The 13270-nt window shown below is 36.4% G+C and overlaps 1 protein-coding gene across 1 annotated transcript in view; it reads right to left on the bottom strand.

The window, feature by feature from the left end:
* HEPHL1 (hephaestin like 1) overlaps nt 1-13270 on the bottom strand; it is a gene marked incomplete at its 3' end in the record, with an annotated part of 72676 nt that overhangs the window by 39559 nt on the left and 19847 nt on the right. The window contains exons 3-6 of the mRNA XM_081238533.1: nt 12095-12307; nt 11291-11470; nt 6110-6364; nt 2993-3161 (exon numbers count right to left, since the gene is read on the bottom strand). Of these exons, the coding sequence (XP_081094659.1) occupies nt 2993-3161; nt 6110-6364; nt 11291-11470; nt 12095-12307 (817 nt within the window). The remainder of the gene's footprint in view (nt 1-2992; nt 3162-6109; nt 6365-11290; nt 11471-12094; nt 12308-13270) is intronic.

Raw genomic sequence — 13270 nt, 5'->3', positions numbered from 1 at the left:
ATTTTTTTATATAGCAGGTTCTGATTAGCTATCTATTTTATACATATTAGTGTATATATGTCAGTCCCAATCTCCCAATTAATCCCCCCCCCGCAGCTTTCCCCCCTTGGTGTCCATACATTCAATTTTTTTCTCAGCATACACACTACTACTACATTAATCTTCAAAATAGTAATTTTTAGTGTCATTTTACTTGCTCCAAAATCTTCAGTTGCTTTCAATTGCCAATTGCCAATCAAGTAAAGTTCAAATGATTGGAGGGCCTCTGCAATGGATATCCAGTTTACCCCAATTCTCTCTGCATTGCTCTATGTGAGTGCCCATTCCCCATGCAAATCCCCCACACCAGGCATTCACTCTCTGATCTAATCACTCTGCTTTATGGCAGATGCTTTGCATTAACCCCTGCATCTAAAATTTCCCTCTCTTTACAATTCACTTATATAAATTCTACCATTCTTTAAGACCCTATTTAAGTTCCACTTCCTCTGTGAAGTCTTTCTGGTTATCGTAGCTCTCTCTGAATGTGCAGAGAACTCACTGTCTGGACAACTCATCTAAATCTTATTTGTAACTTGCAAAATCACTTCTCTTCTCCTGTGCATTCAGCATCTTTCTCTACCTGAGATTGGGAACATTGTCTTAGACCTCCCTTCATCCCTTATGTCATTCAGTACATTGTGCTGTCACATATTACATTAAATATTGATTGAATATAGCTTAATATTTCATATTTTATAAGGAGCTTCTGAATTCTGGAAGGCTTCTAAGAAATAATTTTCAAAGTTAATTTTCATTATTTTGTTTATGGAGAAATACTGGTCAATAGAGAATGTTCATATCAAAGAGTTTTTTGTATATGGTCCACACAAATTCTTTAGGCAAGCCTCAAGTGCATTGGTTTGGTGGAAGAATGAATGAATGAATGACATTTACAATGAAAGAAACAAAGGGTATCTTATTGACCACAAAGACAATTTTTAAAACAATCCCTCAAACATTAAAAGGATTATAGGATAGATTCTTGCTGGGGATGCGGGCCTGGATGGCCACAGGAAGCCAAGGATACAGCATTATCCTTTGCAAGCAGCTCATGCAGCTCAATATCAAAAAAAACCCGAACAACCCAATCAAAAATGGGCAGAAGACCTAAATAGACATTCCTCCAAAGAAGATATACAGATTGCCAACAAACACGTGAAAGGAGGCTCAACATCACTAGTCATTAGAGAAATGACTCAAAACCCATGTCTCAAAACTACAATGCAGTATCACCTCACACCAATCAGAATGGCCATCATCAAAAAATCTACAAACAATAAGTGCTGGAGAGGGTGTGGAGAAAAGAGAACGCTGTTGCACTGTTGGTGGTAATGTAATTTGATACAGCCATTATGGAGAACAGTATGAAGGTTCCTTAAAAAACTAAAATAGAGCTACCATATGACCCAGCAATCCCACTACTGGGCATATACCCTGAGAAAACCATAATTCCCAAAGAGTCATGTACCACAGTGTTCATTGCAGCTCTATTTACAATAGTCAGGACATGGAAGCAACCTATGTGTCCATCGACAGATGAATGGGTAAAGAAGATGTGGCTCATACATACAATGGAATATTACTGAGCCATAAAAAGAAACGAAATTGAGTTATTTGCAGTGAGGTGGATGGACCTAGAGTCTGTCATACACAGTGAAGTAAGTCAGAAAGAGAAAAACAAATACCGTTTGCTAACACATATATATGGGATCTTAAAAAAAAAAAAAGGTTATGAAGAACCTAGGGGCAGGAGAGGAATAAAGACGTGGACTTAGAGAATGGACTTGAGGACATGGGGAGGGGGAAGGGTAAGCTAGGACGAAGTGAGAGAGTGGCATGGACATATGTACCAAATGTAAAATAGCTAGCTAGGGGGAAGCAGCCACATAGCACAGGGAGATCATCTCGGTGCTTTGTGACCACCTGGAGGGGTGGGTTAGGGAGGGTGGGAGGGAGACACAAGAGGGAGGAGATATGGGGATATATTTATATGTATAGCTGATTCACATTGTTATAAAGCAGAAACTAACACACCACTGTAAAGCAATTATATTCCAATAAAGATGTTAAAAAAAGGATTATAGGATAATAGCAATACTTGTTAGTATCACACTGTACATTTTATAATGCTTTCACAGACATCTTTCCATATGATTCTACAATAAGAAGTCACAGGAGTCTGCATCCACTTAATGAATTGTTCGATTAAATTTGAAAAAATACTATATGCTGCAGAAGCCCAGAGAAAATTATTCAGGTGTCAGGGGAGGCTTTACTTAAGAGGTGACATTAGAGTTAGAGTTGGAAGAAAAAAATGGCATTATACTGGACAGGGAGAAAAAGGAATTCTGCATAGAGGGAGCTTAAGTTATATCAGGCTGTCCTTGAGCCAAAAAGATTAACCTTCTTTGACTAGTTCATCATCTCCAATGAAAGAGAGTCCTGCTGAGACTTCCCTGGTGGTCCAGTAGTTAAGACACTGTGTTTCCATGCAGGAGGCTCAGGTTGGATCCCTGGTCAGGGAACTAAGATCCCACATGCCGCGTGGTGGCCAAAACAAAACAAAACAAAAAGAGAGAGTCCTGCCATATTCCCTTTTCAAAACTGTCTGCTTCATATGTGCAAGCACCTTACTCTCTTCTCTGTCAGCTTAGTATTTCTCATGGCATTTAACGCTGCAGCTTGCATACAGTAGATGCTCATAAAATGTTTGATGAATCAATGAATCTAGTGCTTTGATTTAGCCAGCAAATCATGAAGCAATAAACACTCCTCCATGTCTCAGCTGTACACATTACAGGGCTCAGAGCTCCTTAAGTGATGCCATTATGCTATCTATGCAGTATGTGCTCATAAGAGCAGTGCCTAGACTACAAATGAGATCACAACGAAAAGCCTAATAGATGCCTCTCTTATGAGAGGCTTAGCAACACCAGCAAAGAGAGCTTACCTGCCAGAGGCATTTAGGGGAAGACCACTGAATTTGTTATGGCCTTGAGGACCATAATTCCAAAGAATTTTTTCAGCTGCTATAAAATAGCGCCTCTGTTGACCCTTCATCTTGGGATGAAAAATACCACTTTTGCAGTTACCAACATTGTATTGCCCCAGCATGCCAGCTGCAGAAGAGAGGAAATCCATGAGCCAAGGTATAAATGCTCCAAAAAGAAATCATACAGGAAAAGAATGATAGATTTGACTTCATGAACATTTAAAACTTTTGTATGGAAAACAGGACCATAAACAAAGTTAAAAGTAAAAAATAAACAGTGGGTAGGAGGATATTTTAGCACATATGACAAAAGATTAATATGTAAATACCTTTGATAATAAGAAAGAAAAAAGTAAATATCCCAATAGAAAATGTGCAAGGGACATTTATAGGTTATTCACAGTAGAAATACTGCTGACCCATGAACAAATGAAGAAAAAAGAAAAGTTCAACCTTAATAGTAATCAAGTGATACTGTTGTTCATTTATGAGATTGGTAAAGACTAGAGAGACTAGTAATTATCAGTGTTGTCAGATGAACAAGGAAAAGGGAATGCTCACACACTGAATGAAGAGTAACAATTTCTAAAGGAGAATTCGGCAATATATGTCCATAGCTTAAAAAAAAATTAAACTATTCAACCCAGGAATTCTAAATCTAGTAGTTTTCCCAAGGAAATGTCAGACAAAGTACAAACATTTCTATAAATTGATGTTTATGAGTGTTTAGCAAAAAATAGGGAAAATATAAGTGTTAATAAGGACTGTTGGTTGAGTAAATTGTAATCTCCTTACAAAGGACACTGGAAGGATTAACGACGATGTAGTAGATCTATATTCACTGACATATAAATTTATTTCTGGTATATTAACAAGTGGAAAAGTAAGCTACAGGGCACTATTAATAGATTGATTTCATTTTATATATAACATAAGCATTTATATATTAAGGTCTAGAAAATAGGAAGGATATTCATCAAAATGTGACACCATTATCTCTAGAGGTAATTACTAATTTTAAAATTGAATTATACGTATCTTCTAATTTTAAACATTTTTTTCTGAGGCTATGGACAATTTAGGAAACATTGTATTTCAGTAACGTATTCCAGCTTATGTCCACAACTACTGGCCACGTTTAGCAATCTTACTAATCTCAAATGGCTGCTAATGCCTTGATTAGTTTCTTCTCAGATTTAGGGATCGTGTGTGGAGAACACTTACGATTTACCCTTTTAGGGAGTTTCATGGGGTATACCCATGGGGTATATTAGACCTCCAGAACCCATTCATCTTGCATAACTGAAACTCTGTATTCTTTGAGCTCTCAAGTGTTCTCACCACCACCACAACAAAAATGTTTAACTACATGAGGTAATAGGTATATTAATTAGCTTGAGTGTAAGGTAATCACACCTTACAAGTATAGCAAAACATCAAGTTGTACCTCTTAAATACATACAAATCCTATTTGTCAATTATACCTCAATAAAGCTGGGGGTAGGAGCAGGGAAGAATAGTAACCTTGTCTTGTTCATCTTTGTCTTCCCAGGAGAGTGTCTTATACATATTAACTGAGCAGCTCAACATTTACTGAATTGAATTTAACTGGAATAACCCAGTGGACAAATGTGAGGTTTGCTTAAGGTTGATGGGAACAAAAATGTGTTATGAAAGCAGCCCTGAAGAGCTGCATCCCTGGCCTCATAGTGACTGTGTGTAGTTAGTCAGTATCCAAGTGGAATCACACATTATTTCTTCTATGTTTATCCCATTGACACGTTTTCTTTTTATATTCTTGTTTTTACTATGTTAGGCCAAACTTTTAATATGTCATAACTCTAATGTTGCCAATGCTTCTTAACTGGCATCCAGTGGCCAGAGTCTCTCCATTGTGTCCTTTCTGCACACAGGCATCATATTTATCTTCCTAAACCACTGCACTGATCATGGCACTAGTGTGCCTAAGGATCTAGAAGGACTTACTCTTGCCTTCTAGACAATCCTTAGTCTTGCCATTCAAAGATGCTTGCCTGGGGCCCAATCTGCCTCTCTAAGGCTTCTCCTTCATCACTCCTCTGACATGAGCCTAAGGTCCAGCTAAGTAAAGACCTATTCCCAAGGAACCTGAACCAAATCATTCAACAGGTATTTGTCAACAAATGTTAATCACTCATCTTTCATAGGATTTTGTACCTATCATTGCATTGTGTCTCAATATAAGGAAGAATGTTCTCACAGAGCAGCCCAGAGATGAAACAAGCTGCTACATTACTAGGCTGGGATTAAAATATACACACTACTATATATAAAATAAGTAATCAACAAGGACCTACTGTATAGCACAGGGAACTATACTCAATACTCTGTAATAACCTATATAGGAAAAGAATCTGAAAAAGAATAGATATAAGAATATGTATAACTTACTTTGCTGTACACCTGAAACTAACACATTGTAAATCAAATATACTCCAATATAAAATGAAATAAAAATTTTAAAAAGAGATGTCCAAAAGAGAATTCAAGAATTGGATGGGGGATTGGTCCAGATTATCTATAAATTCCTTTTCAGTGCTAAAAATTTATTATTCTATTTACAATTGCCCATGTGTTTTTCCCAGTTCATGTTGCTTCCTCTGCCGGGAAAACCTTTTTCCCCTTCTTCATCTATCAGATTCCTAACCTTTCTAGGCTCAGATTAGGGACCACCTCCTCAGGAAGCCTCTCTGCTCCAGCAAAGTGATAAAGCACTTAAAGAGCATTTATCATTCTGCCTCAAGTTTTATTCATTTTGTAAATGTCTAACTATATTTAACTACTAGATTCCAGGTTCATAGAAGGTCTTATCATTTCTTTCAATCACCTCTTACCTGGTTCATAGGGATGTGATTAATAAATACCTGTTGATAAGATGCCAAATAGACATTATACATTTTTTCCTATGTTTAATATTTAATTAAATATAACACGTACAAGAATCTATCCAACAGCAGGCACTGAATGAGCACCATTGATTGCATGGTTTAATTGTACCATTGTAAGCATCTCTACACTGGTCTCTGTCCTTTTTACCTTGAAAGTGATCACTGACTTGGCAGGTTATCATCCACTTCCCAGGATTCTCAACTATCATTTCTGTTGTCAGGAAGGTGGCTGGAAAGAGGTTGACGACATCAGTCCGATGGCCTCTGCTGATGAAGGTGTTACCATAAAAATAGATGGAATGGATGTCTATCTCATTCCCCATTCCAAATAGGTGCCAGGACACTGATTCACCAACACACATATCAGGCTCGGGGAAGTTTCCAAAGAGGTATCCATTGAGCGCTGAAAAACAGAAACACTAGTGGGAGAGATTCCCCTGCAGAGGCAAGCAGATCCAGTAGAAATGGTAACACATGCTCTAGCACAGTTGAAAATTATCACAGATTATTGCTTGTAATGTTTTTGTGCAGAAAGGCATGATTTCTTTGGTAAAATACAGTCCCAGAAAGGAATGAAAAGCATTAGTCTTTTCAAGAGAAAAGCACTCAATAAAAGTGATCAGCAGCATGAAAACAGCCTTCGAGCTGTTATGTGAACACAATGAGATCAGGAGCAAACAAAAGCACTGTTCATACTTCTAGGACAACTTGGCCACCTCTTACCTCCATCTCTATTTACATATTTACCTTCCCCACCAGATCTGTTCCTTGTAATTAGAAACCCTGTCTTACCTCACAGTGGGAAAGCTGGCACATAGTAGCTACTTAAATGACAAAAGCATGCAGAAAGAAGAAAAGGATTAGAAGGGACTTATGAGACTTGTTACTTTTTTTGCCATTTCTCCCATCCCCATCCCCTGCCTCTTTAACCACCAATTTGTTCTCTGGATCTATGAACTTGGTTTGGGGGATTTTGTTTGTTTGTTTGTTTGCTTAGATTCCACATATAAAAGAGGTCCTACAATATTTGCCTTCCGTGTCTGACTTATTTCACTTAGTATAATGCCCTAAAAGTCCACCATGCTGTTGCAAATGGCAAGACTTCATTCTTTTTTATGGCTGAATAATATTCTATTATTATATACCACAATTTCTTTATCCATTCATCCATCAATGGACACTTAGGCTGTTTCCATGTATTGGCTATTGTAAATAATGCTGCAATGATCATGGGGGGTGCATGTAACTTTTTGAATTAGTGTTTTCATTTTCTTCAGATAAATACCCAGGAGCAGAATTGCTTATTTTTTAGTTTTTTTAAGGAAACTCCATACTGGTTTTCATAGTGGCTGTACCAATTTACACTTGTTATTTCTTCTCTTTTTGATAATAGCCATTCTAACAGGTATGAGGTGATATTTCGTGGGGTTTTTTGTTTGTTTGTTTTTAGTATTTATTTATTTATTTGGCTGTGCCAGGTCTTAGTTGCAATGTGTGGGATCTTTTTTTTTTTTAGTTGCAGTATGCATGTGGGATCTAGTTCCCTGACCAGGGATCGAACCCGGGCCCCCTGCATTGGGAGCTCGGTCTTAACCACTGGACCACAGGGAAGCCCCTCTCACTGTGGTTTTGATTTGCATTTCCTGATGAGTAATGATGTTGAGCATCTTTTCACATACCTATTGGCCATCTCTATTTCTTCTTTAGAAATATATCTATTCAGATCTTCTGCTCATTTTTAAAAAATAAGATTGTTTGGCTTTTTGCTATTGAGTTGTATGAGTTCTTTATATATTTGGATATTAGTTTCTTATCAGATATACAATTTACAAATATTTTCTCCCATTCAGTCAGTTGGCTTTTCATTTCGTTGATGGTTTCCTTTGCTGTGCAGAAGTTTTTACTTTGATGTAGTCCCACTTGTTTATTTTTGCTTTTGGTGTCAGATTAAAAAAATCATTACCAAGACCTATGTCAAGGAGCTCACCACCTATGTTTTCTTCTAGGAGTTCTAGAATTTCAGATCTTATATTCAAGTCTTTAATCCAATTTGAGTTAATATTTGTGTATGTGTGTAAGACAGTGGTCCACCTTCATTCTTTTGTATGTGGCTGTTCAATTTTCCCAACACCATTTATTGAAGAGACTGTCTTTTTCCGCTTGTATATTCTTACATGGGTTTATTTCAGGGCTCTCTATTCTGTTCCATTGATCTCTGTGTCTGTTTTTATGCCAATATCATACTGTGTTAATTACTATGGTTTTGTAATATCATTTAAAATCAAGGATCACGATGCCTCTAGCTTTGTTCTTTCTCAAGATTGCTTTGGCTATTCAGGGTCTTTTGTGGTTCCATACAAATTTTTCGATTGTTCTAATTCTGTAAAAAATACCATTGGGATTTTAATAGAGATTGCATTGTGACTATAGATTGCTTTGTGTAGTATGAACATTTTAACTATATTAATTCATTCAATCCATGGACACAGAATATCTTTCCATTTATTTGTGTCTTCTTAAATTTTTTTATTAATGTCATAATTTTCAATATATGGTTTTTTCACCTCCTTGGTTAAATTTATTCCTAGGTATTTTATTCTTTTTGAGGCAGTTGTGAGATTGTTTTCTTAATTTCTCTTTCTGATAGTTCATTATTAGTGTAAAGAACTGCAACAGATTTTTGTGTATCGATTTTATATCCCTCAAATTTACTTATTCGTCCTAACAGTTTTTTGGAGCCTTTAAGGTTTTCTATATATAGTATCATGTCATCTGCAAATAATGACTGTTACTTCTTCCTTTCGGATTTGGATGAATTTATTTCTTTTCCTTGCCTAATTGCTCTGGCTTGGACTTCCAATGCTATGTTGAATAAAAGTGGCAACAGTGCACATCCTTCTCTTGTTCCTGATATTAGAGGATTAGCTTTCAGCTTTTCACCATTGAGTATAACATTAGCTGTGGGCTTTTCATATATGGTCTTTATTATGTTGAGGTATGTTCCCTTTATACTCTCTTTGTTAAGAGTTTTTATTATAAATGGATGTTGAATTTTGTCAAATGCTTTCTCTGTGTCTATTGTGGTGATCATATGATTTTTATCCTTCATTTTGTTACTGTGGTATATCACCTTAATGGATTTGTGGAAGCTGAACTGTACTTTCATGGTTAAAATCCCATGGATTAATAAATCCCACTTAATCACAGTGTATGAACCTTTTAATGTATTGTTGAATTTGGCTTGCTGATATTTTGTTGAGGACTTTTGCATCTGTGTTCATCAGGAATACTGGCCTGTATTTTTTCTTTTTCTGTGTGGCATCCTTGTCCACTTTTGGTACCAGCACAATGCTGGCTTCATAAAACATGTTTGGAAGGGTTCTCCCTCTTCTATTTTTTGGAAGATTTTGAAAAGAATTGGTATTAATTCTTCTTTGAATTGTGGAATTAACCAGTGAAGCCATCTGTTTCCTGGACTTTTGTTTGTCGGAAGGTTGTTTTTTGTTTTTGTTTTTGTTTTGCAGTACATGGGCCTCTCTCTGCTGTGGCCTCTCCCATTGCAGAGCACAGGCTCCGGACGCACAGGCTCAGCGGCCATGGGTCATGGGCCTAGCCACTCCGTGACATGTGGGATCTTCCCGGACCGGGCAGGAACCTGTGTCCCCTTCATCGGCAGGCAGACTCCCAACCACTTCGCCACCAGGGAAGCCCTGTTGGAAGGTTTTTGATTACTGATTCAATCTCCTTGCTAGTATCAGTCTGTTCAGATTCTATTTCATCCTGATTCAGTCTTGGTAGGTTGTATGGTTCTTATTCATTTCTTATAGGTTATCTAATTTGTTGGCATATACTTGTTCATAGTAGTCTCTTATGATCCTTCTTATTTCTGTGGTGTCAGTTATAATATCTCATCTGTCATCTCTGATTTTATTTATTTGAGACCTTTCTGTTTTTTTCTTAGTGAGTCTAGTTAAATGTTTGTTAATTTTGTTTATCTTCTCAAAGAACCAGATCTTAGTTTTATTGATTTTTTATTGTCTTTTTAGTATCTATTTCACTTATTTCTGCTCTAATCTTTGTTATTTCCTTCCTTCTAGTAACTTTGGGCTTAATTTTTTCTTTTTCTAGTTCTTTGATGTGTAAAGTTAGGTTGCATACTTGCAACTTTTTTTGTTTCTTGAGGTAGGCGTTTATCACTATGAACTTCCCTCTTAGAACTGCTTTTGCTGCATCCCATAAATTTTGATATATTACATTTCTATTTTCATTTGTTTCAAGTTTTTAAAAAATTTCTCTTTTGATTTCTTCTTCAATATGTTGGTTGTTCAGTAACATGCTGTTTAATCTCCACATGTTTGTGAATTTTCCAGTTTTCTTCATGTAATTAATTTCTAGTTTCACATCATTGTGGTCAGAAAAGATGCTTGATATAATTTCAATCCTCTTAAATTTATTTATTAAGACTTGTTTTATGGCCCAACATATCTATCTTGGAAAATGTCCCATGTGCACTTGAGAAGAATGTGTATCCTGTTGTTTTTGGATGGAATGTTCTATAAGTATCTGTTAAGTCTGTCTGATCTAACATATTGATTAAGGCTAAAGTTTCTTAACTGATTTTCTTTCTGGATACCTACATTGATATAAGTGGGATATTAAAGTACTTTACTATTACTGTATTGCTGTCTACTTCTCCCTTTATGTTTGTTAATATTTGCTTTATATATTTAAGCACTTCTGTGTTGGGTGCACAAATATTTTAAATGTTATATATTCTTGTTGGATTGGCCATTATGTAACACCCTTCTTATTATAGTCTTTGTTTTAAAGTCAATTTAAAGTTTGATATAAGTGTAGCTACTCCAACTTTCTTTTGGTTTCCATTTGCATGGAATAGTTTTTTCCATCCCTTCAGAGTCAGTCTACATGTGTCCTTACAACTAAAGTGTGTCTCTTGTACATAGTATATAGATGGGTTTTGGTATTTTTGCTGTTGTTTTTTTTTAACCCATTCATCCCCTTTATGTCTTTTGAATGGAGAATTTAGTCCCTTTACATTTAAAGTTATTATTGATAAGTATGTGCTTATTTCCGTTTGTAAATTGCTATCAGTTTTTGTAGTTCCTCTCTGTTCCTTTCTTCTTCTCTTGCTCTTTCTTTGTTTTAGGTTCTGACAGGGATTATGTTTCTTCACTTTCTTATTATTCTCATTACAAAGTTATAAATCTTGGAAAACTAGGTTTAATATTTCTGTGTGTTCTGTATCCCGTGTAGTGCCAGATACACAAAAGGCAGTCAGTATGTACTTGATAACATGAGAGGCACTCACCGTGCATTTTGTTACTCTTCTGGAAAACAGCATCTTCTTTGTCAACTGAATCAGGGTCAGTGCAGAAATGTCTGATATTTTCCTCAAGGTACCAGCTTTGATTCTCATCCACAACAGTAAACATTATAACAAACTCTTGATCCACATCAGTCCTTGTCCCTGAATATTTATGCAGGATACCTATCAGGCACATTCAAAAGAGTAAGAAAAAAATTCAAAGTGGACTAAATCAAGATGAGCTTTTCTTCCTGCCAATGGTATCAGGTAAGTTTGAAAGACCTACATGTACAAGAGTAACCCACAACATAAAATCAGTGAAAGGCTTTGATGGAAATGATAGAACCATAGAAAACTCATAAAACAGAAATCCTCACAACCACAGACTTGGAAACCTGGCTGTCCTTAAAGGAAATATATTTTACTGACAGAGCACAGATACACTAAATCAATTAATAGGGAATAAAATAACAAAGTGATTATGTGGGTGAAATAATAAAGCAAAAGCATTCCTGGTCATTTGACTACATTTTACACTTTCCTATGTGTGGTGTCAGTGTGTATTTTTTTAAAGCATGTAAGTTTCAGAATGCTATGATTTTTTAGGCAGAAGCCTGAATTATTGTCCCTGTTATGGATCTTCTATGTTAGAAGAATTTCTTTAATCTTACAGAAAGTTTGGAAGAAGAGGCACACTCTGTGTGAAGCAAGGGAGGTAGGCAAGACGACCTGAAGATTATATACACTTTTCAACACACCTGGGAATAGGCTCTTAGGGACAGAGAGGGTGGGGAAGAGACATCTTACCCTCTTTGCACACCAGCAGTGGGCCAATTAGCCCAGAGCAGATGTCCTTAGGGGCATCGATGTGCGAATGGTACACCCAGGTCAGGCAATTTGCATCTGCTGGGGAAGGAGCATATTCTTCTCTCACTGACCAGACATAGGTATAGTTTTTGCCAGGAGGAACATTGTCATCATCCTTGTTAGTTCCATATGTTCCATCTGGGTACAGGGCTCCTTCCAAGAAAATATAAAACATAGTTAAAATGCAGAGATCACACACTACAGTGGAAAGAGCTAGAGCTTTGAAATCAAACACACATGAATTAAAATTTATTTGCTATGGGACTTGAGGCTAGTTACTTAAATTCTCACTGTCTTTGTTTTCTACCAGTAAAGCTGGAATGTTTATATCTACCCCCACAGAGATGTAAGAACTACATGAGGCAGTGTATATGAAGTGTCCTGCACAGAGCCAGATGTTTAATAAATATTCATGAAGACCCCTTCTGACAGGCCTCTAGTACCAATCAGGAAGACTTCAATCTACTTCACTTAACATCAACTGAAGAAGGAAAGGAGAAGCAGCAGAAGAAATAACAAACACTTCTTGGGCACTTACTACACATTCAGCACCTAAATTTGAGACCTGAGAGATTTTGGGTCTCATGAAAAAGATCTGCTGACCTCAAAGCTAAGCAAGTGTAGAGGTGAACACTCAGCATCCAGGCTTAAAAATAAAAACAAGGAAAAAAAAGAGCAGAAACCTTAATGGCCAACACACTATAAGGAATACAGATTTCACAGGTTTAACCCAGACAGGTTACTAAACAAAAAAGCAAGTAACATAAACAAACTTGGATGATGGCGGGATCAGAATCCAGAATCCAAAGTTGCTACAGTATATTCTCAATAATTTCCAGTTTTCAACAAGAAAAACAACAGCCACAGCAAAATGAAAAATACAAAGAAATAAGAAAGTATGATCCATACTCAAGGAAAAAAAAAGCAGCCAATAGAAACTATCTCTTAGTGCTTCTAGGTGTTGAATTCAGCAGATAAAGACTTTAAAGCAGCTATTATAAATATATTCAAGCAACTGAAAGAAACTATGTTTAAATAATTAAAGGAAAGTAGGACAAATTATTCAACAAATAGAGAATCTCAATAAGGAGATAAAATTTATACATTAAAAAAAAG

Source organism: Mesoplodon bidens (assembly GCF_964165515.1).
Source record: "Mesoplodon bidens genome assembly, chromosome: 7".
Classification (NCBI taxonomy): domain Eukaryota; kingdom Metazoa; phylum Chordata; class Mammalia; order Artiodactyla; family Ziphiidae; genus Mesoplodon; species Mesoplodon bidens.
Note: the sequence above shows the minus strand (reverse complement) of the source record. Positions and strands in the feature narration are given on the sequence as shown.